This window comes from Sus scrofa, chromosome 4 (genome assembly GCF_054392235.1).
Source record: "Sus scrofa isolate SSC_HxYL_T2T_F1_AM1 chromosome 4, Sscrofa_HxYL_maternal_Yorkshire_Landrace_v2.0, whole genome shotgun sequence".
Taxonomy (NCBI): Eukaryota; Metazoa; Chordata; class Mammalia; order Artiodactyla; family Suidae; genus Sus; species Sus scrofa.
The window spans coordinates 89,198,321-89,223,366 of record NC_139386.1 but is presented as its reverse complement, the minus strand read 5'-3'; the positions used below and the strand labels follow the sequence as shown (position 1 = coordinate 89,223,366).

The window sequence follows — 25,046 nt, the reverse complement described above, 5'->3', positions numbered from 1 at the left end:
CTGGTAGCACAGCAAGTTAAGGAGTCGGCATTATCACTACTGTGGCACGAGTTCAATCCCTGGTCTGAGAATTTCTGTATGCTGTGGCACAGTGGAAACCAATCCGACTAGTATCTGTGCTGATGCAGGTTTGATCTCTGGTTTCACTCAGTGGGTCCAGGATCCATCGTGCCATGTGTTGTGGTGTAGGTCATAGACACAGTTCAGATCCTCTGCTGTGTGGCTGTGGCATAGGCTGGCCGCTGTAGCCCCAACTCAACCCCTAGCCAGGGAACATACATATGCCATGGGTTTGGCCCTAAAAAGCAAAAAAAAAAAAAAGCAAAAAAAAAATATAATATATATGTTACTGGAGAGAAGAGGCAGATATGTATTACTAGCAACATGTTGCAAAGCATGTAGAGTTGAGTTCATCTGGAACTGGCACCCCCACTCTAGTTGGGGTAGCCTTACGTTGCTTCAGGTATTGGTGATGATGGTTATGTCTCCTGCTCCATAAGTATGCTTTTCACACATCTGTGAAAAGGCAGCATGGTGTACTGTGAGAATGATAAAGTCCACGGCTATGGACGAGAGCAAAAGAAACCAACAGAAATAGGATGGAAGCCACCACCTTGGCCTTATGCTAAACTAGCTGAGCTCTCTGCTGTGAGATTCCATGGACTGAAGAGATGGGCGGGGGCTGAGAGATGTCTTGTGAATGGCCAGTCACTTCGTGACCCAGAGGCCCTTTGGCCTAACATTAGTACTTTATCAACGTGCCCTTTTCCCACTTTCTGCTGCCTTTTCTGTGTACTTATACCCGGGTGCAAGCAGGGATGGATAAAGTAGTATCACCTTTAATTGATGACTTTAGGGAAGGCTTTATGGAAGAGGGGGGAGAAATTACTGCCCTCCTCCCCTTCTCTTCACCATGGATACCTGAGCGTAGTAAGTTGTATTAAGGAAGGAGAGGAAAGACGTTCCCATTGAGGCTCAGTGGTAATGAGCTTGACTAGTATCCATGAGGACGTGGGTTTGACCCTGGTCTTGCTCAGTGGATTAAGGGTCTGGCGTTGCCCTGAGCTGTGGCGTAGGTCCAGACATGACTCGGATCCTGCGTTACTGTGGCTGTCGTGTAGGCTGGCAGCTACAGCTTCTGTTCAACCCCTAGCCTGGGAACTTCCATGTGCCATGAGTGCAGTCTTAAAAAGGGGAGGAAGAGAGACTTTTGGAGTCCCCAGATTTCTTTCCCAGCAGGTGTATCCTCTCTTCCCCTAATCCATCATCCAAGACGGTAGCCTTTGGGTTTTTCCTTCCAAAGGCCTTTGCTTAGGGCATGCGCACCAGTTCATTGACTGGACCTCCCTTTATCCCATGTTCTCTTCTTTCCTTACAGTCTTCCGTTTGTGCTAAGATTGTGCAGCTCCTGGGACAGAATGAGGTAGACTATCGCCAGAAGCAGGTGGTCATCCTGAGCCAGGACAGCTTCTATCGTGTCCTCACTTCAGAGCAGAAGGCCAAAGCCCTGAAAGGCCAATTCAATTTTGATCACCCGGGTGAGTTGGGACGTTGAAGGGGCATGTGTTGTGTGTGTGTTGGCTAATTGAAGAGGTTGCTTAACTTCTGTGAGTCTGTTTCCCACCCTTAAAATGCAGGATTAATAGTACCTTGCAGGGTTATGGTGGGGCTTATAGGAAAGAAGGACTTTTGCAACACATCCTGTAGTGCGTGACTCAAATATTGTTTCTGAACAAGGGTGACTCGTGGAGAGACCTAATACTCAGGTTGGGCCAGACATGGGCTAGAAAACGCACAGCTGCTCCTTCCCCTCCTCTGATCTGGAGCTGCCTGTATTACACCCTCCGCCACCACCCAGCACATGGCTTGTGTGTTATGTTCACTGATTGGCAGAAAGGGATTCCATGGTCCAGTATGGCTGCCTGAACAATTTTTGCCCTGATAGCCCTAGATCAACACACTGCCCCTTAGCTGGTTTGGGGTTCTTAGGATCATTGGAGTCAAAACATGTGGGTGTGGTGCCTGCTGCATCCCCTTAGTCATGAGTGTGCTTTCTGGGTTACCAACAGCTGGATTTAAAGAGAAGAGACGGATGCCTGAGGCCAGGAATGGTATGTTAAGACAAAAGGAGAGAACTCCACTTCTCAGAACTTATCTCTGCACTTTGGTTTGAGACATAGGGAGCTTGCCTTCTGCTTTGAGTAGAAATCTGGCTTTTTTGACAGGGAGGGGATGTGATAAACATGAACATATATGAAATACAGGTTTGTAGGGATGCCCTGTTCATCACAGGAGAAATCCTATTACAGTTAAGAAGCATCTTAACAGTTTGATTTCCTTCAGATGCCTTTGACAATGAACTCATCTTCAAAACACTCAAAGAAATCACCGAAGGGAAAACAGTCCAGATTCCTGTGTATGACTTTGTCTCCCATTCCCGGTAAGTGAGCTGAGCTGGGCCGGGGATGGCTACCCGTTACTCCCCAGAGTGTCCCTATTTCTTGAACTCCAGGCCTCTGTACCTGGCCTGGTGCCCACAGGATGGTAGTGGCTGCAGCGTGCCCATGAATGCAGTGTGCATGGGGCTTGGAGTCCCAGTGCTTCCTGCAACAGCCTGATCGTGATCCTCACGTTTCATTAACTCTGAAAGATGGATGGGTTCATGAATTTGGACTCAGGTGAGGGACTGCACATTGGTCCTCATCCACATCCTCCAGCTGTTGTTGTTCCTGGAACAAGATGCAAGGGGGCGGCGGGTAGAGGAAGGCCAGGAAGAACGAAGGAAAACTGTTCTTTCTGCTCTTCTGGTTTCCTTGGGGTTGAGCTAGAGACCATCAGAGGCTAGACCCTCCAGAGAGCTTCTCAATCACATCAGACCTGTCCTTTCTGTTTATCGGTTTTCATGCTCCTGATTAGGAAAAGAGGGGTAGCTTGGTCTCCGTCACAGCTTCCTTCCTTCTGAGTGGTGGCAAGGGGCTCCTGGAGGAGTCCTGCTGGCCAGTCCCCAAGCTCCTTCAGAGTTGCCCAGAACTCTCTGCTCACTTTGTCTTCTGGCTCAGTAATGGCTCAGTAAGGGTTGTTTTAGCTGTGGACTGTTGTGAAAGTTTCTCCTTCCTGCTTTTCATTTCCCTTCCTGGCTCCTTTATTCCATTCGCTCTCGAGTTGATTTTATTTTTTTAGTGGGAAATTGGATCTCATACATCTTCTACTGCAGTGATTAAAAGCCCGATCTTTATCTCCCTGTGTATTCCTTCAGTAGTTTCCTTCAGCCTTTAATGCAGCGTAGCTCACACATTCTGTGCTCTTCTCATGAACTTTCTCAGAACTTGAGGGTGTGGTGAGGATTTGTTTGAAAGAGGAGAAAAGAGAGAGCACCCTGTGATGGAAAGCCAGGCTGCTTTGGTACTCAACTTCATCCCTCACCAGTATCTCCTTAAATGCTTGGACCCCATTCTCTTGTGCAGGGGATTTGATGAACAAGATATGCCTCCTGTATCAAACTTCTATAGACTGTGCATGAATAAAGGGGTGTTTAGAATAGGAATTGGTGCTAACAAGAATGATGGGGTGGGGGGAAGAGCCAAAATCTGGGAGGCTGCAGCCAGAGAATCAGAGAAATTGGTCCCTACTGATGGCAGCCTGGAGAAGAAGCTAAGATCCTGGAAAGTCCAAGAAGCTGCTGTATCTGGGGCCAGAGCCTCTAAGTGGGAACTCGAGGAATATCTGCAGTTTCTTTATGGCTATTATGATTTCTGAAAAATTATGGAATTCATTTCACTTTCATCTTCTGAGTTTCCCATTGGCAGAGTAACTGGGATCATATAGGGAAAGGGATTCTGGAAATTCTCTCTGGCCTTAGGGGGAATGATTGGTGATGTCGGGTTGACAAGAGACAGTCTAGCCCACCACCTCAAGTCCAGGGTGGGACACTATACAGAATTAAAATGCAGCCTGGGAGTTCCCGCTGTGGTACAACAGTATTGGCGATGTCTTGGGAGCCCTGGGATGCAGGTTCAATTCCCCACCTGGCCCAATGGCTTAAGGATCTGGCACTCCACAGCTGCACCTTGGGTCACAACCGTGGCTGGGATCTGAACCCTGGCCTGGGAAGTCCATATGCTGTGGGGTGGTCAAAAAAGAAAATAATAAAATGCAGCCTGAGAAAAGTACAGGCCTGTGGAGGAGTGTAAAAGAGGAAGGGCTGGAGTGTTTAGAGCAGGTTATGTAAAGGAAGTGGTATTTAAGCTGTACATTGGAAAACCCAAGAAGTTGTTGGGGAAAGGGATTTCCAAGGTGATGGGTAGGGAGGCATTTTAGGGGCAAGCTTGGTGGGGAGTTGCAATTGGTTGGGTGTGGAAGGATGGGGCTCATTGTGTGGGGAGAGCGGCAGGAGGAGGAGGCTTGGAAGTGGGCAGGCCCTTCAGATCCAGAAGGGCCATGAACCCCAGGACCAGGGCACAAGTGTCTTGGCAATAGGGAGCCACAGATGGCCCTTACGTAGGAGTGGAGGATCATTGTGGGGGCAGGAACAAGGATTCATGGTGCTATTTATGGAGCCCTTGGAGAGGCCCGGGTGCGAGGTGGATAAGGCCTGATGGAAGGGAGGGGAGTGAGGGCAGTTGGTGGGAGTCAGGGCCCAATCACTGTAGAATCTGGGGGTTGGTGGTCAGGGGCAGGGAGGTAGAGATGTGTACCTTGTGTGGCCCAAGCTCCATCAAGTTCATGTATTAGCAACAACAGCAAAACCCTGCAGAGTTCCCTGTCAATACATATTTCACTTTTTTCTCCAGATTTCTCTCTCACACCGTTTGTTTTAAAATCCTGTTCTTTAGTGGCCCAGAGCCCATCTCTCTTGTGAAGCTCTGACTGTCTAAGATCACAGCAATCCCCTCAGCTGTCAAGAGCCACTTGTGAGGGACCCAGACGTTCAGGGTTAACTGATCCTGTCCCACCCATGGGCCTTTCATGGTGACTATAGACAAATGATGGGCTAAGACCAAGAAGTCACCTGTTCTCTGCAAATACCTTTCTCTGGTCTTCCCCTTTCTTTATCGTGAGGAATATTTCTCAAATTAGAAGATTGGGTTAGGGGGGTTACGAACCCAACTAGTATCCATGAAGATGCAGGTTTGATCCTTGGCCTTAATGAGTTAAGGATCTAGCATTGCTGTGGCTGTGGTGTAGGCTGGCAGCTGCAACTCCGATTCAACCCCTAGCCTGGGAACTTTCATATGCTACAGGTGCAGCCCTAAAAAGAAATTGGAAAAAAAAAAAAAAAAAAGCAGGTTGGGCTAAGTTATCCTAAGTGCTTTGATACTTTGGGTTTCTTTTCTTTCTTTTCTTTTCTTTAAAAGGCTGCATCCTCAGCATATAGAAGTTCCCAGGCCAGGGGTTGAATCAGTGCTGTAGCTGCTGGCCTATGCCACAACCACGATAATGGCAGATCCTTAACCCACCGAGGAAGGCAGGGATTGAACCTGCATCCTCATGGATGCTAGTCAGATTCATTTCCGCTGAGCCACGATGGGAACTCCCTATTCTAGGTTTCTTATGTGAACCTCCCAGCCCATCTCTAAACTCCTAAATGGAATATTGCACCGTATATGGCGCATGGCACATTCTGGGTTAGTAGTTGTTCAATAAATATTGTTTTAAGCTCTGAGCTGTTTTAAAAGCTTTTCCCACCTAGACCTACATGTGCACTTGGGGAAGTGATTGATTCCAGCTTCTTGGACCACCCACAGAGCAGTTCTGTTCTTGCTGTCCCAGGATTGAAGAGGCATGACTGTTGACTTGGAAAACCACCTGCTCCTTTTTCGTATCTTATCAGTTAGGCAGGCTGATCAGCACTTGATGGAGTGTCAGTCTGTAGTGTCAACTAGCACGGTCATTGCACTCTGTGTTTTCCAAATGGAACCTTATGAATCCTGCACACACACTTTCTGTGTCCCAGCAGAGCCTTTCTGCCTGCCCTGTCTTGGCCCAGGGCAGCTGCCTGGAATGGCTCATTGTTTTCACTCATTGATCCTTTTATCTATCCATCTTGCTTCTGAACTCTGCCCAGTTTGGTTCCTTATCCTGAGCCACAGTGGACACCCTGATTGACATTCTTCTAGACTGGCCTGTCTCTACCCTGGCTGCACGGAAGTCCCTGAGGAGCTTTTTAGAAAGAGATTTGTGACAACATGGATGGACCTAGAGGGTATTATGCTAAGTGAAATATGGCAGATAGAGAAAGACAAATACTGTATGATTTCACAGATGTGTTGGAATCTAAAAACAAAGCAAATGAACAAACAAAACAGAAATAGTCACAGATACAGAGAACGAACAGGTGGTTGCTAGAGGGGAAGGGGGTAAGTGGAGAAGAGATAGAGAGGGGGATTAAGAGGTATAAACTTGCAGCTACAGAATAAATGAGTTCCATGTAGGAAGTGTAGAGTGTGGAGAATATAGTCAGTAATAATATCATATCTTTGTATAATGACAGATGGCAGCTGTCACCATGGTAGTGATTTTAAAACATATAGAAACATCAAATCATGACATCATGTACCAGCAAGTAACATTGTATTGTAGGTCGGCCCATACCTCAAAAAACAAATAACTTCATAGAAAAAGAGATCAGATTTTTAGCTGCTAGTTCAGGGGTGGGGGCATGGAGGGTGGAGGTTGAGTGGGGGGGAGGGGCAATTAGATGAAGATAGTCAAAAGGTACATATTAGTTTTAAGATAAATAAGTGGGAGTTCCCGTTGTGGCTCAGTGGTTAACGAATCCGACTAGGAACCATGAGGTTGCAGGTTCAATCCCTGGCCTTGCTCAGTGGGTTAAGGATCCAGCGTTGCCGGGAGATGTGGTGTAGGTCACAGATGTGGCTCAGATCTGGCGTTGCTGTGGCTGTGGCGTAGGCTGGTGGCTACAGTTCCTATTAGACCCCTAGCCTGGGAACCTCCATATGCCGTGGGAGCAGCCCTAGAAAAGGCAAAAAGACAAAAAAAAAAAAAAGTACTAGAGATGTAATGTATAACATGATAAATTAATACTGCTGTACATTACATATGAAAGTTAAAAGACTAAGTCCTAAGACGTCTCATCACACATTCTTTTCTATTTTAATATTTCTTTAAGTATTTTATCTATATTAACAATGAATATTCACTAAGCCTATTGTGATCATTTTATGATGTATGTAAGTCAGATAATAATGTTGTACATCCTAGATTTATACAGTGCAGTATGTCAATTATATCTCAATAAAACTGGAAGAAGAAAATGTAAGTTAAAAAGAAAAAAATGAGAACGTATCAGGTATGAAAAAAAGAACAAAGATTACTTCTCAAAATGGAACACACAATGGCAAACTTTTAAAACTCAGTAGATTCAGTAGACATATTTAGCAGCAAAGTGGACCTTAAAAAACGCAATTCACACACTAGAGGATTGATCTGAAGAAATCATCCATTAGTGTGTTAAGGAAAGAAAAAGACAGGGAAAACAGAAAAAAGATTGAGAGACATGGAAGACAGTGAAAAGACCTGAAACTTTTCTAATCAGAAGGAAAGGAAAGAGAATAAAGGCAATATCTAAAGAGATAATAGCTCAATTTTTTCAGAATTGATGAAACTCACTGCATCCATAGATTCAAAAAGCCCTACAAATCCCAAGTAGGATCAGTTAAAAAACAAGTGAGTTCTACTTACTTGGAATTGGTTAAGATTCCATTATGGGATAACAGTTCTTTTTTGTGCCTGCTGCAGTTGTATTTTTAAAGTTTTGTACAGAGTTGTATGCATGCATAAACACATATAGCTGCTTGCTAATTGTGTTATTCAGACTTTCTATGTCCTTTATTGCTACATCATCTGTCATTTTTTAAAACAAAGAAGTTAGAAGTCTCTGCATTGCGAATGTGGATGCAGGTTCTCCTGATGTTTATATCAGCTCTTTTCAAGCCTCCGCTCTTAAGTAAGTCAAGTTTCATGACTTAAAAAGAAAAAAGAAAAAAAGAATACCTGGGGAGCTTTTAAAAAATGTCAGTGCTCTAGCTCCACCCCAGACTAATGAAATCAGAGTCCCCCGGGAGTAGGGTCCAGGTATAAATATTTTTTAAAGGCTCCCCAGATGATTCTCTGTGCATCCAGAGTTACACCGCCCTCCCAGAGTCTCCTAATTGCTCCCTATTCTGCCACCTTGGTGGTTGTTCCAACAGTGTTGTCTTAGAATTTAGGCAGGAACTCAAGGGACTGAGCTAATAAAGAATCAAAGCATGTTTATGGAAAGGAAGTTCCTTCTTAGTGGGCAGCTGCAGCTGACTTCCCTGTGTTTGCACAGATAAAACCTATCATCTTAAGGATTTTTTTTTTTTTTTGGCCATATCCAAAGATTATGGATGTTCCCGGGCCAGGGATCCAATACGAGCTGCAGCTGTGAGACCTACGCCACAGCTGCGGCAACACAGGATTGCTCTTTAAACCCAAGGGTCAAACTGATGCTGCCACAGAGACAATGCCAGATCCTTAACCTGCCTCGCCACAGCGGGAACTACTTAAGGAACTTTTCAATGAATGGTTTGGTTTAATTCGCACACCTTTACTGGTCTGCCATTCGGGCTGAGGAGTAAATCTCACAGTGATGTCATTACTTCCCTTTCAGTGAGTTTTGTGGAAGAGGCAGTAGGTGAAGGTCAAGGTGGCTTGGGGACCGAAGCAAAGGATAAGAATGTAGTGAGGCTTGAGGTTGGGAAGAGCCGGGCCCCAGCAGGCTGTTTGGTTTTACTCCCAGCCCTGTGGGTAATGGGTGAGGCAATTCGTGTCCCACACTTGTTGGAATGGGGCAGAGCCAGATCAGGCAGGACTGGAAGTCTTTCCTTCCACCTAGATCCCCTTTCCCTCCTCTTATCTGAAGCTTTCTTCCCCCATCCCTCCCTCTGCCCTGTCCTTCTTCCTCCCACTTGCCTCAGCACTCGGGGGAGGGGTGGGGTTATTGGAAGAAAACCCAGCTTCTGTTTTTGAGAGCTCAGAGTATTAGGTTCTGTAAATGCCAGGCATGAGCGCATTCCTGGAGACGCCTTCGTAGGGAAAAAAAAAAAAAGAAAAAAAGATCACATCTGCTTTTATCAGTCTTGTCTATTCATTCAACAGCAGGTTTTTTATTCCAAGGAGAAGGATGTCTGCCTTCTATTCCTGCTCATAGCAGAAGCTCAGAAGAACTGGTCACAGGAGATCTTTGCCCCAGCCGTCCTGGCCCTGAGCCTTCAGCGGTGGTCCAGGGGCTCTTGTAGGCTGTGTTAGCTAAACTTTCAGCCCTGCTTTGAGTCTGAGAGCCCCAGACTCCCAGACAGCTGCTCAGGGTTCCTCTTCCCCTCCTCCCACCCACCCCACTGGCCTGGCCCATCATCTGTCCTGTGGTTTACAGGAAGGAGGAGACGGTTACCGTCTACCCCGCAGACGTGGTGCTCTTCGAAGGGATCCTGGCCTTCTACTCCCAGGAGGTGCGAGACCTGTTCCAGATGAAGCTCTTCGTGGACACAGATGCAGACACCCGGCTCTCCCGCAGAGGTGCGTTCTGAAAGCGTCCAGTGGCCCGGTGGTGGCCTGTGATGGGCCCTAACCCTCCCTGAGTCTGGAGCCCATGCTTTCCCCGAGGCAGCTTTGTGGCCTAGCCCAGCTGAGTCAGTCCAGCCCCAGGATGTCCTGCTGTCCAGACACTTGGTGACATTTGAGAAGGGATTAGTCACTTACTGTTTTGGATAACGAAAGGCCTGTGAGGTCACAGAGATGAAATAAGTTTACGTCCTGGTGCTGCTGGGGAAAAGTTTGGTTAAATGCTCAGTTGCTTATGATTTTCCCACAGGCATCCCAATCAAGATGGCAAGGTGGGAAGTCACTGTAGGCTACCCTGGGGGCTGGGACACCCTGTGCCTGCAGCTCTGGGCAGCTGGTCCCACCAGCCTGCTTTTCTTACCCTTGGCTTTCCAGAAGCCTCTGGAGGTTTTGGTACGCTGTCCAGTGAGCTCCAGAGCAGTCACTTGTTCCTTCTGCAGGTCTGACTTCAGCGTATGTGCCACAACTGCTCATTGGTCAGGGAGCTGAGCCTGTGAATTCAGTTTTGTGGGACACAGTGGTACCAGAATCTGGGTTCTTGTTCATGGCAGTCGAAGAGTGAACTCTGCAAACACGCAGGCAGCAAGCAAGCAAAATCTTTATTAAAGGAAAGCAAATAGCTCCCAGGGCTGCTGGGAGTGGGGAGAAGCGCCTCCATTTTTCTATTGTCCTATAGGGGTTTTTATTCCTTAAAGTTGGGGGGGTACCGAAAGATGTGGTTTTCTCCCATTGGCCTTGTTCAGTTACCTGTATCAGTCCTTGTCCAATAGGGTCCTAGGGGTGGAAATGTCCCGTAAGTCTCATAGTTTCTTTGCCCTTTTCTTCATATAAACTGAGTCACAGGGGGTTAGGGATTAATGTCCATCTGGGGTTAGGTACACTCCCTGTAGTAAACAAGGCTTGTAGGGATGTGACTCCCGGGAGCCCTTAAGTCAAAAATGTTAATCAATGGCCATATCAAAGAATGCACCAAAGCCCATGCTCCTACACTGACTGCCTGAGTTAGTATTCTGCCTCAACAGTAGAGATCAGGAGGCCTCCTGGGGGAAGCAAGGTCTGGACTTGGCTGCGGTGGGGTGACAACAGAGGCAACCCCAAAAGGTTTTCTTGGCAAATACAGACACTGTGGCCTGTTGGAACTGTTCTGGACCAGAGGAAGGGCAGTCATCGGTGGGTGGTGTGGGAGGAGTGGAGAGCTGGGGAGAGACGGGAGAGGGCCCAGCAGAGCTAGGACCCAGAGGGTCCGGCCAAGGCAGTGGGATGGGGGTGACTGAAGAGAGGGATGAAAGGTGGGCTTCGAGTTCCTGTCCTGCAAAAGAGGAGGGACACAGGACACAGGGTGAACTTCCACTCACAGAGGGAACCATTCCCAGACCCGAATGTCATAAGCACCAGAGCCTTCCAACTTCAAAGTCATGAAGTTTTCTCTTTTCTGTGCATGACACAAATTTGAGGCTTATCCAATTTAGTACCCTTGTCTTAGAGCTGTCGGCAGAACCACAGAAATCTACAAAAATGAGCCCCTGGGTTTTGCCCTCCCAAGAGGTGATAGGATCCATGCTCTATCTGTTAAGTCAGGAGAGCTGTCCATCCCCTCTAAGATGGTGTTGGGGGGGGCGGTAATCTGATGCTTAAAAGGGGAATCCCAAGTCCTAGCCTGAGCCTCCCACTAGCTTTGTGAGTTTGGTGGTTCTTGTGACCTCCTAGGCCTGGGGCTTTAAAAATGTGTAACATGAAGGAGACAGGCCTGACTTTTAGGGTTATGACATGGGCCAGGTTGGAGTTGCAGGAGACTTTTGGGATGAATATTTGAGGCTTGGGTTTGACATTCCCTTAAACATCTGCTCCCATCTCCGGGCCTGGCTTATCACCTAAATCCACAAAGCCAGGTCCTACTATGATTGATCTGCTAGGATGGCCTATTAGCTTACCAAATTTGGGAGCATCACTGGGGGAAAAAATTGGAGTCAGATGATCTGGACTTTATTTAAATCCTGGTTTCACCTGGTTTAAATCCCAGTAGATTGTGTTTTAACCTCTTTGTACTTTATTTTCCTCTTGATTGATCATCTAACGATTAGTTAGTAGTCCTGGCATAGTTGCGTGGATTGGAGGTGATGCAGGTACATCTTACAGTGGTGAGTTAGCACTGCTGGGTTAGTTGTGATGATTGGAGGTGATGCAGGTAAAATGCCTGGTGGTAGCCTCAGTGTGTAAATGACACCTGCTTCACCCAAGGTGGTGGAGGATGTTCTCTCTTCCTTAACAGAACTTGTCAGGACTTGTCAGAACCTCTGAGCAGTCACGTCCTCGGAAGCTGGTGATGACCTGGGCTGATGCCATCATTGGTCCAGCAGCTGGTACTAGATCCCCAGGGGGTAGAATTATCCTTGAGGGAGGAGGGAGAACACAGGAAATCAGAACCACATTCTGGGTAGTGGCGACATCCTTGGAAAGCAAATGAGTCTTGGACTCTGATTGAAACAGATCATCATAGGGTAGATTAAACAGAAAATTCTCCTTCCCTTTCTTGTACTGGGATCCTTGTGTAGGGTGAGGGAGACGTGAGGTGATGGTGGCCCTCTTGGGGGGTTTCCTAGGTCAGTTCTGCACCCCACCTTCCCCACTGTTCCCCTCACCCCCCCACCCCACCCCCGCCACCCTGGGGCAGGATGTGTCACCCACTGCTGAGTCACTCGCCTAGTGGACCTGTGGGACTTTTCCATGTGCTGTTTCTACAAATTCATTTTCTGTCCACGTGGGACAAAAAACATGCCTGGCATGTGCTTTGTGGGGTAGGAGGGGGCATGGCACAGGAGAGGGAGGGAGGGCTGGTCAGGATCTGTGGGCCATAGAGCATTCCTGGAGACTTGAGTGGGTGCCATGGTTTGACTGTGTGTCATGCCTGCCTGGGCATGTGACCCTCACATTCCAAATTGACCCTCCTGTTGGAGGGAGGTCTGTATCGAGTCTCATAGCCTTGGAATAACCTTGGAAAGACTCACCTCCTTCTCTAGGGAACTGATTTCCTTCCAGCAGAGCTTGCCTTTGCCTTCCCTTTGTGTGGATTTAACCCACCCTTGAACTCAGGGACAGAGAAGATCTGAAACGGGGGCCCTGGGACTGCTGACCCCTGGCCTCTTGCCCACCATGGCTCTCTGTGCCTGGTGCATGTGGAATTAGGGCTGCAGTGGGATCCTGACATAGTCAGTCTGCTCTTGTACTAGAGTAACACATCTCCTCAAGTAACTTTATTTTTTATTTTATTTTTTTCATTTTTGGGGCTGTAAAAAGCATATGGAAGTTCCCAGGCTAGGGGTCGAATCAGAGAAGCAGCTGCCAGCCACAGCAACAAGGGATCCGAGCCGCATCTGTGACCTATACCGCAGTTCATGGCAGTACCAGATCCTTAACCCACTGAGCCGGACCAGGAATCGAACCTGTGTCCTCATGGATACTAGTTGGGTTCATTACTGCTGAGCCACAACAGGAACTCCTCCTCAAGTAATTTTTTTTTTTCTTTTTTTTTGCTATTTTAGGGCTGTACTTGCGACATATGGAGGTTCCTAGGCTAGGGACCGATTTGGAGCTATAGCCACTGGCCTACGCCATAGCCACAGCAATGCAGAATCTGAGCCAAATCTGAGACCTACACCACAGCTCACGGCAGTGCCGGATCCTTAACCCACTGAGCGAGGTAAGGGATCGAACCTGCATCCTCATGGTTCCTAGTCCAGTTCGTTAACCACTGAACCACGAAGGGAACTCCCTCCTCAAGTAACTTTTAAAGTGAATTGCCAACCGCTGAGGAATTGCATTTATTCTGGGTCCTCCTACATTTGGTTCTTGGCTTTGGCTGCCAGAAGCAGCACTAGCTGTTTTGTTGGAAGGGCTGAGTGGCAGCCGGGCAGGGAAGGGTAGACCTGAAGGCCCCTGACCTTTACCCCCACAAGGCCCTCTGAGAGCGCCTGTCCTGGCCCAGCCAGGGGTCAGGGTGATGATGAGGGAGCCGATTTTGCGTCCCTGGAGTTTCCGGTTTGTGCCAAGACCTTGTTCTGACTCAGCCGTTGGCTGGCCCTGTTTCCTGACTCTGAGCAGGAGGATATTTCAGTGCAGTGAACTGGCTGGCCCCGAGTTGTCCTTGGCTCAGGGAGGGGTCCTGATCTGTTTAAGGTGATATCTTGCTGGAAGGCTCTTGGGAGCCGAGGCGGGCAATGTCTTCTGGTTTTGCGTGTTCCTAATTTCTGGGCAACATTCTGACTCACTTTCCGGCTCCTTTTCCAGGGTAGAAGCTGCAGGATGCCTCCTCCCTGTCGTCCCTGTTTGTCCCTCCCCACCCTGCCCCACCCCTACCTTCCCAGCTGCCCTGTCAGACTCTTCCCCTCCCCCCACTACCTAGGTCCAGCCTGCTCACCTGAGTTCACAGTTCCTGTCCTCCTTTCTGATGGTCTGTTCTAAAAAATCGGCTTTATTGAACACACCCTGTGCCAGCCACAGTGCTGAAGAGTTTTGTGTAAATCTCTGTCTTCCTGAGTGGCAGCTTTGTGAGAAACTTGCTCTTATGGTCTCTGCTTTACAGTTAAGGAAAATGAGATTGAAAGAGGTTAAGTAAATTGTCTTAGGCCACAGAGGTAGTAGGTAATGGGGTCAGGATTCAAATCGGGTCCTTTTTACCCCGGTCACTCTAGATGGTGGGGCCAGAAGGGGCTTTGGGTTTCAGAGCAGACGCAGGTGTGACTTACCTGCTCTACCTGCTTTCTCCCTGGCCTGTTCCCCGCTTCTGTGATGTGACATGTGACAGGTGACTTGGATCTGCAAGGCACAGGAGAGCTGCAGGCCTGGGCTGAGGGTAGTGGCAGAGCTGTGCAAAAGATGTGTGTGTGTGTGTGTGTGTGTGTCCCCTGGGGGAAGGGCGGAGGGTCCCATGATCCTGAAGCTGTCAGCAGGTGTGTGAGATATGTGAAACGAACCTGGCACCAGGCTTTTTTTGCAGGGCTTTTGAGTCAAAGCTGCCTGCGCGCACAGGCGCTTGTTTGCTTTTTCCCCAGCTCTGATACCCTTTTGGTCTGGCTTCCTTTTTTCTTTGGACTTTATCTGGAAATGTGTGAAGAGCTGGAGGCTACATGGACTGTGTGTTTTGGCGAGCTGAGCTTGTTGGCCCGCGTGCCCACGCTCCGAGGCTTGTTGGGTTGAGCCACGTGGCAGCTCTCAGGGCTCCTCCTTGGCCGAGCATCCCTGGCAGACAGCGGCGGCCGCAGCAGCAGGGCCCCGTGTCCAAATGCCCGAGAAGACCATTTCCTGGCTGGCCTGTGTGCACAGCCGGCAGGGTTTGAGGCAAATCCTGACGAATTAGGGACCAACCACTTTATTGCCAGGGCTCACGGGGGAAAAACTCCCTATGAATTGAGGAGCTGGTTGAGAAGTCTGGCGGCGGCGGCAGTGTATTAGCCAGCTCTCTCTCAGCAGCGGGGTCTTCCTGACAGTTTTCCAACCATCTGCTCTTACAGGCTTCACGCTGGCTTGGATCCTAACCGCAGACTCTTCCTCTTTCCTGCCCCTGCCCACGTGCATGCGTTCCTCTGTGCGTGCCTGTATGCAAACACAGGGCTATTTAGACGTGGCTTTCCAGAAATCACTCATAAGTATTCCCTATGTTTGTTTACAGCAAATTGCATCCCACACGGAAACTTTTACCTGAGAAATGATACACAGGAGCAGAGGGGCCATCATAAGTGATTGTAGATGGATTTGATACCCTCTGGGAGTGGGAGGGAAAGATTTAACAGCCAAGAGTGAAAAACATTTGTAGGGAGGAGCTGTTTTGATTGGAGAAGTCAAACTCACTGCTGAGTTTGGGGGAAACTCAGTCCCAGGAAAGTTAGTAAACAGTGGCCAAATCAGGACTCCAGATCCTTTTCCATTTTTGACAAAAGGTCCTATTAAAAGCAGTGCTTGATGGGAGTTCCCACTGTGGTGCTGTGGGTTAAGGATCTGGCATTGTCTTTGTAGCGGCCGCAGTTTTGATTCCTGGCCCAGCACAGTGAGTTAAGGATCTGGTGTTGGAGTTCCTATTGTGGCGCAGTGGAAACGAATCCAGCTAGTATCCCTGAGAATGTGGGTTTGATCCCTGGCCTCGCTCGGTGGGTCCAGGACCCAGCACTGCTGTGAGCTATGGTATAGGTCGTGGCTGCAGCTTGGATTTGATCTCTGGCCCCAGGAACTTCTTTATGCCGCAGATGTGGGTCCCCCCCTCCCCCAAGCAGTGTTTGATGTAAGTCCCTGAAGAACACCCCCCAGGAGGAAGACTGTAGAGGAGGGTGAGTTTGGGTCCATCTGGGCTCCTTCACAGCTCTGGCCCAGTGTCTGTCTTATACCATGGTTTTCTCATCTTTCCCTGAGTGGTGTTCTCTTTGCAAACCTCTGTGCTTGAGGTGGACAGGAATGATGGACCACAGCCGGATCCCTCTGTCTACCTTCCAGCCCCCATAGGGGCTTGAATGTGGGTGGGAGCCTGGCAGGAAAAGGTGGCACATCAGCAGAAAGTCTCTGGCTTGAACACAGCTAAGTACAAGGAGACAGGGTCAAGGTGGGCAAAGCAGAAATCTCCTGGTAAAGGAGTCTCCTGACAACATGCCTTCTTTGCCAGGAAGCCCCACCGTCTTTCTGGGCCCAGTCTCCTTTCTGTTCTGAGCTTTCCAGGACTGTCCTGCCTTTCATTTTGTTTTATTTTATTTTATTTACTTATTTTTGCTGGTGTTGTTCACAATGGTTTTATTTGGGTCAAATGTTGCTTGAAACCAGAAGACTCTTGGCCTTGCCTGGACAACCTTTTGCTTTGGAGAACATTTTGTCATAGCTGAATCTCACTGTAGCAAGATGGGGAAAGGCCACTTGTTTTTCCCAAAGCTGCTGCCGACCGGCTCTTGGTCAAGTCTCTCAGGAGTCCAGCTTGTGAATCATGGAGCGTCAGTGTGGAGCCTCGTGAAGGGCGGACATGTGTTGACTCAGGCACTGTTTTCTTGATTCTTGTTTTTCCTTCTCTTCTAGTATTAAGGGACATCAGCGAAAGAGGGAGGGACCTTGAGCAGATTTTATCTCAGTACATTACGTTCGTCAAGCCTGCCTTTGAGGAATTCTGCTTGCCCGTGAGTTGTGTTCCTGTTTTTTTTCATTGAATTTAGACTTTACAATTTTAAGCATACAAATAAAGGTATATAAGTGGAGCTGCCCAGCTGGAATCTCCCTCCCTCCTCGCTCTGACTGCTCCTCTGTCCTCACATCCCAAGAAAGGGCAGCCTTGGGTGTCCTGCCAGTGTGTTCTCCAGGAGCACTGACCTACCACTCTTTTTCTCGGGGTAGCCCTTCAGGATCCTGCTGTCTGATTCCAACAAGCTGTACACGTCTTGCTTGGTGGGCTCACGGCGTGAGACCCTTTATGGAGGGTGTGTCTTATTTAAGAACAGACTCGGCCATTTGGATCTTCAGAAGGTCTGCAGTTAGGGTGGCGGTGCAGGGAGTCTGCAGCTACAGGGTGTTCCTTCTGAATCCCTTCTGCCACCATCTCTGCACCCTGTTTCGAGCTTGCCATTGGCCCCCGTGGAGGTCCCCATATGGGAGGTGTGCCGTGTTGGAACACAGGCTTCCATTCCTCTGCCCCAGCCTGGGCCCTCCCCGAGGCAACCGGGGAGCTCTCTAGCGAGGTGGCTCTCAGAGAAGGAGGGGCGGGATTGAGCCAAGCAGCCCTTAGCCTAGGAGGCACCCCAGCTTCCTGAGGAAAACAGGTCAGTGCCGAGGGAGGGCCTCCCGGGACAAGAGGTGTGGCCGCGGTGGTGGGGTGTAGGAGAGGAAGATGTGGGACAGAGCCCAGCTTTGGAAGAAGTATTTAACTCAGGAGACCCCCTAGCCCTCTGCCACATCTTCTCCAGGTTGGCTGGATCACAGTCTAACTCCCCAAGGACTTAGAAATTAAGTTCTGAGGTGGGGGGGTGATCGCTTTAGAGAGACAGGCATCCGTGTGGCGATTGACGAGCTGTGGGAACTTCTCCGCTTCTCTGAATAATTAACTCTTTTCTTTCTCCTCTCCTGGAAAAATGTGATCCTAGACCGTCTTTGTTCCTTTAAGCCTGTTAGTAGGCTTTGCGTCAACCCAGACTTGCCTTTTTGTTTCAGCTCAGGAGCAGGTGGACTTTGTGAGTCAGCCTGAGTAACCCGGATGCCCTGTTTATTCCCCTGGAGGGGACTGGGTTACGGGATTAGGTTTCAGGGAAGAGGGCAAGAGGGGCTATGGAGCTGTGAAATTCTATCCATCTGTCTGTCTGTCTACCTGAGGACCAGCTCATTTTAATTCAATCATAAGAGTACAAAGGAAACTTATTATTGGACGTAGGGTTGACTGCCATTTTCCTGCTGGTTAACTGAGCTGTAATGGAACTCAGAATTTTGCATAAGGATTTTGTAGGTGGTTTCTACCAGTTCCCACTGTCTGGCCACTCTGCTCAGGGAAGAGAAGCTCATTCCTGTGTAAGCCAGGAGCTTGGACCTGTTAAATTGACTGCCTAGTTCAGGTTGGGTCTGGAACCCCACTCAATTGCAATTCAACAGTTGCTGCACAGAGTTAGAGGCCCATGTCGTAAGGCATTGTTTATTTGTAAAATGATCCACAAAAATCTCAGGAAATTTAAAAGAAATGTCTGTGGGCTTTTTTTTTTTTTTTTTTTTTTTAAAGAATAATGTCATAACAGAGCCAGTGAAAATGGTCATCCATTAGTGGGGATTGCTTTTTCTGGGTTCACCCTTGTGCTCAATAAGCTGTGTGTAGAAGTCCAAGGTGAACTGCTCCCCTTCTGAGTTTCACAAATGGATACTTTTCCTAGTGGTGAACAGGCAGTTCTACATTTGGTTTCAAAGACCATGTTCTCTGTGCAGATTGTAAACTGAAACAATGCTAAATGTGAAAGTGATAACTCCAGAAAAAGCTTATTTATTATAATTTAGATAAAGCAGATAAAGTGTAGTAGGTGTGAAGCCCAAGCTGCTGACCTCTGAGACTGATAGGAGAAGGCTAGTCCTCGCCCCATGTTCCTTTGGAAAAGGGCCTTGGGCCAGCTTCTCTCTTGGATGTATTGTAATGCACTGTAAATATCTTTCTCCACAGACAAAGAAATACGCTGATGTGATAATTCCCAGAGGCGCAGATAATCTAGGTGAGTCCCCATGGGGTGTCCTTCTGTGGGATGTAACCTCTATCCCTGGTCAGTTATAAAAGGACAGACGTGACCTTGTGCTTCTCTAGCAGCAAGGGGCAGTAGACAACCTTCACATCGTTCCCAGTGCTGACCTTTGGGTACCTCGAATCTCAGGTTTCCTTCTTAATCTAATTTACAGTGATCTGCCGTCAAGATCGCCCTTCCTAAATGGAGCTCATTTTTGCCACTGGTGCATTTATGTCTTAGCTTTGACCTGTCTAGAAAGTAAGGATATTTCTGGGTTTAGGCATCAGGAAGCACAGTATTGAAATTGTAAGAAGACCCTGTTTTCTGGTTCTCTTTATAATTTATTTTCATTTTCCTCTGTTGAGAAAGTTTGTTTTTTTGACTTTCGACCGAGCCATTTGGGAATTCGTCACAGCAATGAAAACTGCACTGTGTATTTCTTCAAGACAAGGCTGTTTTCATTCATAGTGCACTCAGCACCCCAAGGGAACTTACTATTGACTTCATCTCCTTTAATTTTCCACAGCCTTTCTTTTTTTGCGGGGTGGGGGGGCAGGGTGTGTGTGTGGCGGGGCGAACCCTCAACATATGGAGATTCTCAGGCTAGGGGTCGAATTGGAGCTGCAGCTGCTGGCCTACACCACAGCCACAGCAATGTGGGATCCGAGCAGCATCTGCCACCTACATCACAGCTCACGGCAACGCCAGATCCTTAACTCACTGAGCGAGGCCAGGGATTGAACCCGCGTCCTCATGGATCCTGGTTGGGTTCGTTAACCTCGTAGCCTTTCTTTGTTTTGAATGACACCAACATTTTTTTTTGCTTTTTAGGGCCAAACCCTCAGCATATGGAGGTTCCCAGGCTAGGGGTCGAATCAGAGCTGAAGCTGCCAGCACAGCCACAGCAACGTAGGATCTGAGCCACATCTGAGACCTACACTGCAGCTCATGGCAATGCCAGATCCCCAACCCACTAAATGAGGCCAGGGTTCCAGCCCACATCCTCATGGATATTAGTCGGATTCGTTTCCGCTGAGCCATGATGGGAACTCCCGACACCAACAGTTTTGAGGAGTACAGGCCTGTTGTTTTGTAGAACAGGTGTCACAGCTTGGGTTTTGCCTTGGTGGCCTTGTGATTGGCTTCAGCTTATGCAACCTAAAGAATATCACGGGTGAGGCATATTCTTGGAGCATCACCTCACAAAGCACTTGGTGTTTATCCCGTTTTTGGTGATGTTAACATCGTTTATTTGCTGGAGGTGTATGATTTATTTCTAAGGCTAAGGAAAAAGAGTCCCAACTTATCTTTGGAGGAGAGGGCCTTCTGTGGGGTTCCCTGTCCTTGGGATGGGGAACTGGTTAGGTCCCCAGGGGAAGGGTCTCACAGCTGATCGATGGTGTCAGAAGGAAGGCTGGTCCTCATGGCTACGGAATTTGGGTCAGTTGCTTTCATCCAGTCCCGCCCCTGATCATGTCCTGATAAGACGTCCATTCATGAAGGGCTGATGGTGTCCTTAACCATCTCACTCTGAAAACCCCCCTGCCGGGGTCATGTTAGTCCCGACGGGGGCTGGAGGAAGTTGAGTGACTTGCCTGTAAGGGGCAGGGCCAGCTTCCTGGCACAGTTCTTCACCCCTGGTTTCTGGGGGCCCTCCACCCAAACAGACACACAGCCTTGCACACGCCCTCCCGTCCTTCCCTGCGTCCCTGACGCTCTGCTGGTCTCTGTCCCACAGTGGCCATCAACCTCATCGTGCAACACATCCAGGACATCCTGAACGGGGGGCTTTCCAAACGGCAGACCAATGGCTATCTCAACGGCTATACCCCTTCGCGCAAGAGGCAGGCCTCGGAGTCCAGCAGCCGGCCGCACTGACCCCCGCCCGTCTCCTGCAGACCCCCCCGGCCCTATCTTCAAGGAACAGGAGGGGAAGGGTCAGGAGGCACTGTTCATCTATACATATGGTTTCCTATGACATTGCTATATTTAAGAAAACACCATGGAGATGAAATGCCTTTTTTTTTTCTTTTTTTTCTTTTTTTTTTGGTACTTTGGAGCGGCGAAATGAAGCAGAACTTGACCCCAAGCTTAAAAATGACAAACTGTGCCAACTACTACTGGTGATGCCTAATTATGACTCCAACGTGTAACCAGTTATAAATACATGATATATATATATATAAAAGGATCTATTTTTGTGTAAATGTACAAATACTGTACAGCTGTTTGCCGTAAGTATTCTGCAGGGGGGCCTGTGTTTGAGTGTTTTGGGGACTGGGGCTGCAGTGTTCATGAGGGGGAGTTGCCCGTCCCTTCCCAGGCAAGGCAAGCTCAGGCCTCATGCTGGAGGGAGGCTCACAGCTCATGGCCTCGAGCACCTGTGGATGCCTTGGAAGTGGATTTGGAACCTCTGGTCACCTCCCCTGACAAATGCCACCTTCTTGGAGCTGGAGCTTTAGGATATGTCAACGAGAGAAACTCTTTTCTTTTTATTGGCTTCTTTTTTTCTTTCTTCCTTTTTTTTTTTTTTTTTCAAGTCGAAATTAGGCAAGACCTCAACTCAAATATCAAACTCAGGGAAGAGGCCCACTAGGGGATTGTTTTCTTCTTGCCCCCGCCCCCCAACCCCTGGCTGCTCGGGCAGCCCCATGATTCCTTCCTTACCTGCTTCTCAGTCTCTCTGAAAGCCAGTGCTGCCTCTCCCTCCTTCCTGGGGAGGTCTTTGATGGGGTTCTTCCCAAGAGAACGGGAAAGGCGGGCGTGGAATTGTGCCTGTCACCAGAGGGGCTGGTGCCTCCAGGGAAGTCACTGGTGGAGAGTCCTCAGGCCTCCCCTCAGCTTGTACTGCACACAGTGGACTTGCAGCCTGGGCTTGGGATGGGGACTTTTGCAGCTAGCCCATCCCGTACAGGGTGGTGAGAGAGCTCTGCCCTATGGGGCATCGTAGCTTCCCACCCTGAGACATGGGGGTCAGCAGCGAGGTCAGGAGAGCACGGACCCTCTCTAGCAGCATCTCAGCCGTGCCGATGTAGTTTATTTACCATACTGCCACATGGCAGTTGCCGGGTACCAGGGGCAGGGAAGAGGCCTTGCATTTTAAACTCACAAGTTGGAGTCTTAGACTGGGAGCATTTGGGGTGGAGAATTCCAGCTTCCTCAAGGGCTCCCTCTTGGTGGAAGCCTCCTTTAGAAGAAGTACAGATTCCTGAAGATTCCTGGTGGAGGAGTGGAGGAAGCGGGGAGAACAAGTGAGGTGGAGGACGTATGATCAGAGTCCTAAAGCCTCACCTGTTACTGCAGAAAAGCCAGAACCTTCTTAGCGGGGACCATCTCCGTGCTTGTAGGCTCTGCCCTTTATTCCCTTGTGGTGGCCACGGCCTGAAATGTTTCTGGGGAACTCTTCCCCTTCCGTTGCTTCCATGGCCAACGTTGGAGCCATAGCTTCCGCTGGAGCCTTTCAGATAAATCCGACGTTTTTAGTTCTAGTCACACCGAATCGTCCCTCAGCACCATCTGGTTTGCTTGCCCTTTGCTGCACTCCATTTGACCCTGTGTTGGGCTGTGTCAAAAAGTCAAACCTCATCCGCAAAAGGGCTTTGCCACTCCTGAGACATTCAGGAGACTGTGCTGCAGGCTCTCAGGGAGCCCCTGACGGCAGCAGCCACCTGGTTGGAACAAGGCGTGGGCATCTGAGGTGCCTGTTCCGAAGGCCGGTACTCAGCAGGATGGCTAAGTCCTGGAGTGCGCGTTTCAGAAGCAGTGTTGATAATCTTCCTAGTCATGCCTTGTGCAGTTCTGAGATGAAGGGTAGATGGCAGGCCTGGGCTAGGATCCTGAGGTCCTGAGGGCCCCCTGCCTTGTTGGGGCCTGTCTGTGCTCAGGGGAAGCCCATCCCTGTCCGGGAGAGCCTCGGCCCTTCAGTGGGTAGCACGCTCAACCTTACTTGAAGCTCCCAGGTGCCAAACCGTTTAGTGCCTTGGCTGTCTATCCCACTGCCTTGGAAATGGATTCTTCTCATCTCTGAGCCTTGACTTTCTCAGCCGCTTCCTCATCTCCTTGTGGTGTTGGGACCAAGCCTCCAGCATCTCTGAGCAGCCTAGTCCTGGCTGGGAAACAGCTCCAGGGCTGCCCTGCCTTTCAGTAGAACCATCACCAATTCTTGGTGTCCTGGCTGGGAGCTCGCTGGGCTGTGCCGCCCACTCCTCTGGTTCTGTGACACACTATGTCTGGGGCCAGGAAGGGTTAGGAAGTTCTGCCTCTCAAAGGCGATCACCCCAACATTTAACCAACTGAGTATCTGAACTTGAGCTTTCTATGCGGCAAAGCCCAGACTTTGGTATTTTCAGAGCCCCTGGATCTCTGATTCCCCTGGATGATCGGGTAGAATCATTAGGCCAGAAATCATGCCATGAGTTATCAGGGTGGTGCTCTTTGCTGTCCAGGGAGGCGATGTGGATGAACAGAGTGGGGTAGTGTTGGTTGTGTGTGCATGGGAGTCCCTAGGCTTCAGGGCCACCCAGGGGTACTTGCTTCTCTCCCGCTGCCCACGTGTTGTCCGTGGGCCACATGTTGAGGAAACACTGGGAAGGCCTGGTCCCACATTCCTTCATGCTAATGGAACTTTTTTGGCCTTGGGTTTCTTGTCTTTGGGCAGCCTGAGACCAGGAGGAGCAGAGAGGTGGGAGGGAGTATAAGGAAGAGGCAGGGTTGTGACCTCAGGTGTCCTTTGGTTTGGCGTGTGTGTAGAGTGGGCCCTCGAAGAGGTAGGGGTCAGCCAATGGGTCTCTGAAGAATAGGCCAGGGAGGATGGGAGGGAAAGGTCTCACCACTCTTCAGAACCAGCCGTCTCTGCAGCAACCTGGGGTCTTGGCTGCTCAGCGGCCAAGGATGCTGGCGTCCCTCCTCTCCTTGTCTCTGTGTCCAGGGTGGGTTGCCAGTCTGATGAAATTGCTAGATCAGGCTGAAGCCTTTTGCAGGAGGGGCTGGAGCTCTGCTGGTTTGTGCATCACCTCCTTGGCTGACCTTGTGCGGCTTCCCTGATTCAGCAACCTTGACCTGCGCTAGGGCCCAAGACCCCTAGAGGGAAGTAGTAGCCTCTTGCAGGGAGATGTTTTCCTCTGCCCTGGAGTCTCCCACCTGCCTGTCAAGGACTGCATGGGTGAGGCAGGCTAGGGAGGTTCTGGGTCCCAGGGCTGGGCTTCTGGGAAGGGCAAACTGGACTTTGCGGCCCCTCCTGCTCTTCATCCTCACCTGGGGGTGGGGTAGGGAAAGTCTTGGTATCCCAGTGTATAAGGGGCGAGCAGGCTGGGAAAACCATTGGTGTGGTCTGTCTGGAGCCGAGTTCTCTTTGATCTGGGTCTCTGGGCCTTCTGTGGCCCTCCTCGGGCAGGTGGCTGGTGAGCGATCAGCATCCCGGTTGCCCTTAGAGGCTGTGCGTGCCTGCCTCAGCAACAGGGTGAGTAGGTAAATGAACACATAGGCTTTTTTTCTTCTTTCAGATGCTTGTGCTTTCCCCGTTTATTTTCTACTGCCCTCTCTTTATTGTTAGCAGTTATGAAAATGGCCACATACTCTGTACTTTGCTGTAAATAAAGACTGAGCGGAAAAGAACCCACTCTTGCCTTTGTGGTGCTTGAGCAGGAGGAACCGTGAGTGGCTGATGAGAGGGTAGAGCCTCCAGGCTTTGGCTGGGTGGACAAGGCCGTGGACTGCTGTTGCTAAGCTTCCCATCCTGGGCTGCTCCTCTGGCCTCCATGTGCGTCAGGGTCTCTGGGAGGCTTCCGTTCCCTGGGATGAGCTGACTCTGTTCCCGCCTCGGTCATCTAGTTTGTGCAGGCTCCTTCTCCCCTGCCCTCCCATCTCCATCCCTTCTCCAGCTTTCACAGTGAAAGCCAAAACAGAATCTTCTAAAGAAAACTTTATTTAAAACATTTTTATTTATTGGAGTTCCCTTCGTGGCTTAGCAGTAATGAACCCAACTAGGATCCATGAGGATGTGGGTTTGAACCCTGGCCTTGCTTAGTGGGTTAAGGATCTGGCATTGCTGTGAATGTGTGGTGTAGGTCTCAGACGCTGCTCGGATCTTGAGTTGCTGTGGTGTGAGCCGGCAGCTGCAGCTCCGATTGGACCCCTAGCCTGGGAACCTCCGTATGCCTCGGGTGTGGCCCTAAAAAGTAAAAATAATAATAATAAAAAAATTAAAAAGTCTTTTTAGAGTCACACCTGCAG

General features: G+C 49.4%; 1 protein-coding gene across 3 annotated transcripts in view; it reads left to right on the top strand.

Annotated features, from left to right (window-relative positions):
• The window catches only part of UCK2 (uridine-cytidine kinase 2), an 80,405-nt gene extending 55,977 nt beyond the window's left edge, over positions 1-24,428 (top strand). The window contains exons 2-7 of one of the 3 annotated variants that reach the window (XR_014843942.1): positions 1,379-1,538; positions 2,344-2,440; positions 9,416-9,558; positions 16,651-16,748; positions 18,758-19,417; positions 19,678-24,428. Coding sequence is in view for 2 of the 3 variants with exons in the window: in XM_021089486.2 (XP_020945145.1) it covers positions 1,379-1,538; positions 2,344-2,440; positions 9,416-9,558; positions 16,651-16,748; positions 18,758-18,806; positions 20,554-20,693 (687 nt within the window). In the remaining variant the exon portion in view is untranslated. The remainder of the gene's footprint in view (positions 1-1,378; positions 1,539-2,343; positions 2,441-9,415; positions 9,559-16,650; positions 16,749-18,757; positions 19,418-19,677) is intronic. The other 2 variants (XM_021089486.2, XM_085022544.1) reach the window with 2 other exon arrangements.
• Positions 24,429-25,046: the final 618 nt, after the last annotated feature.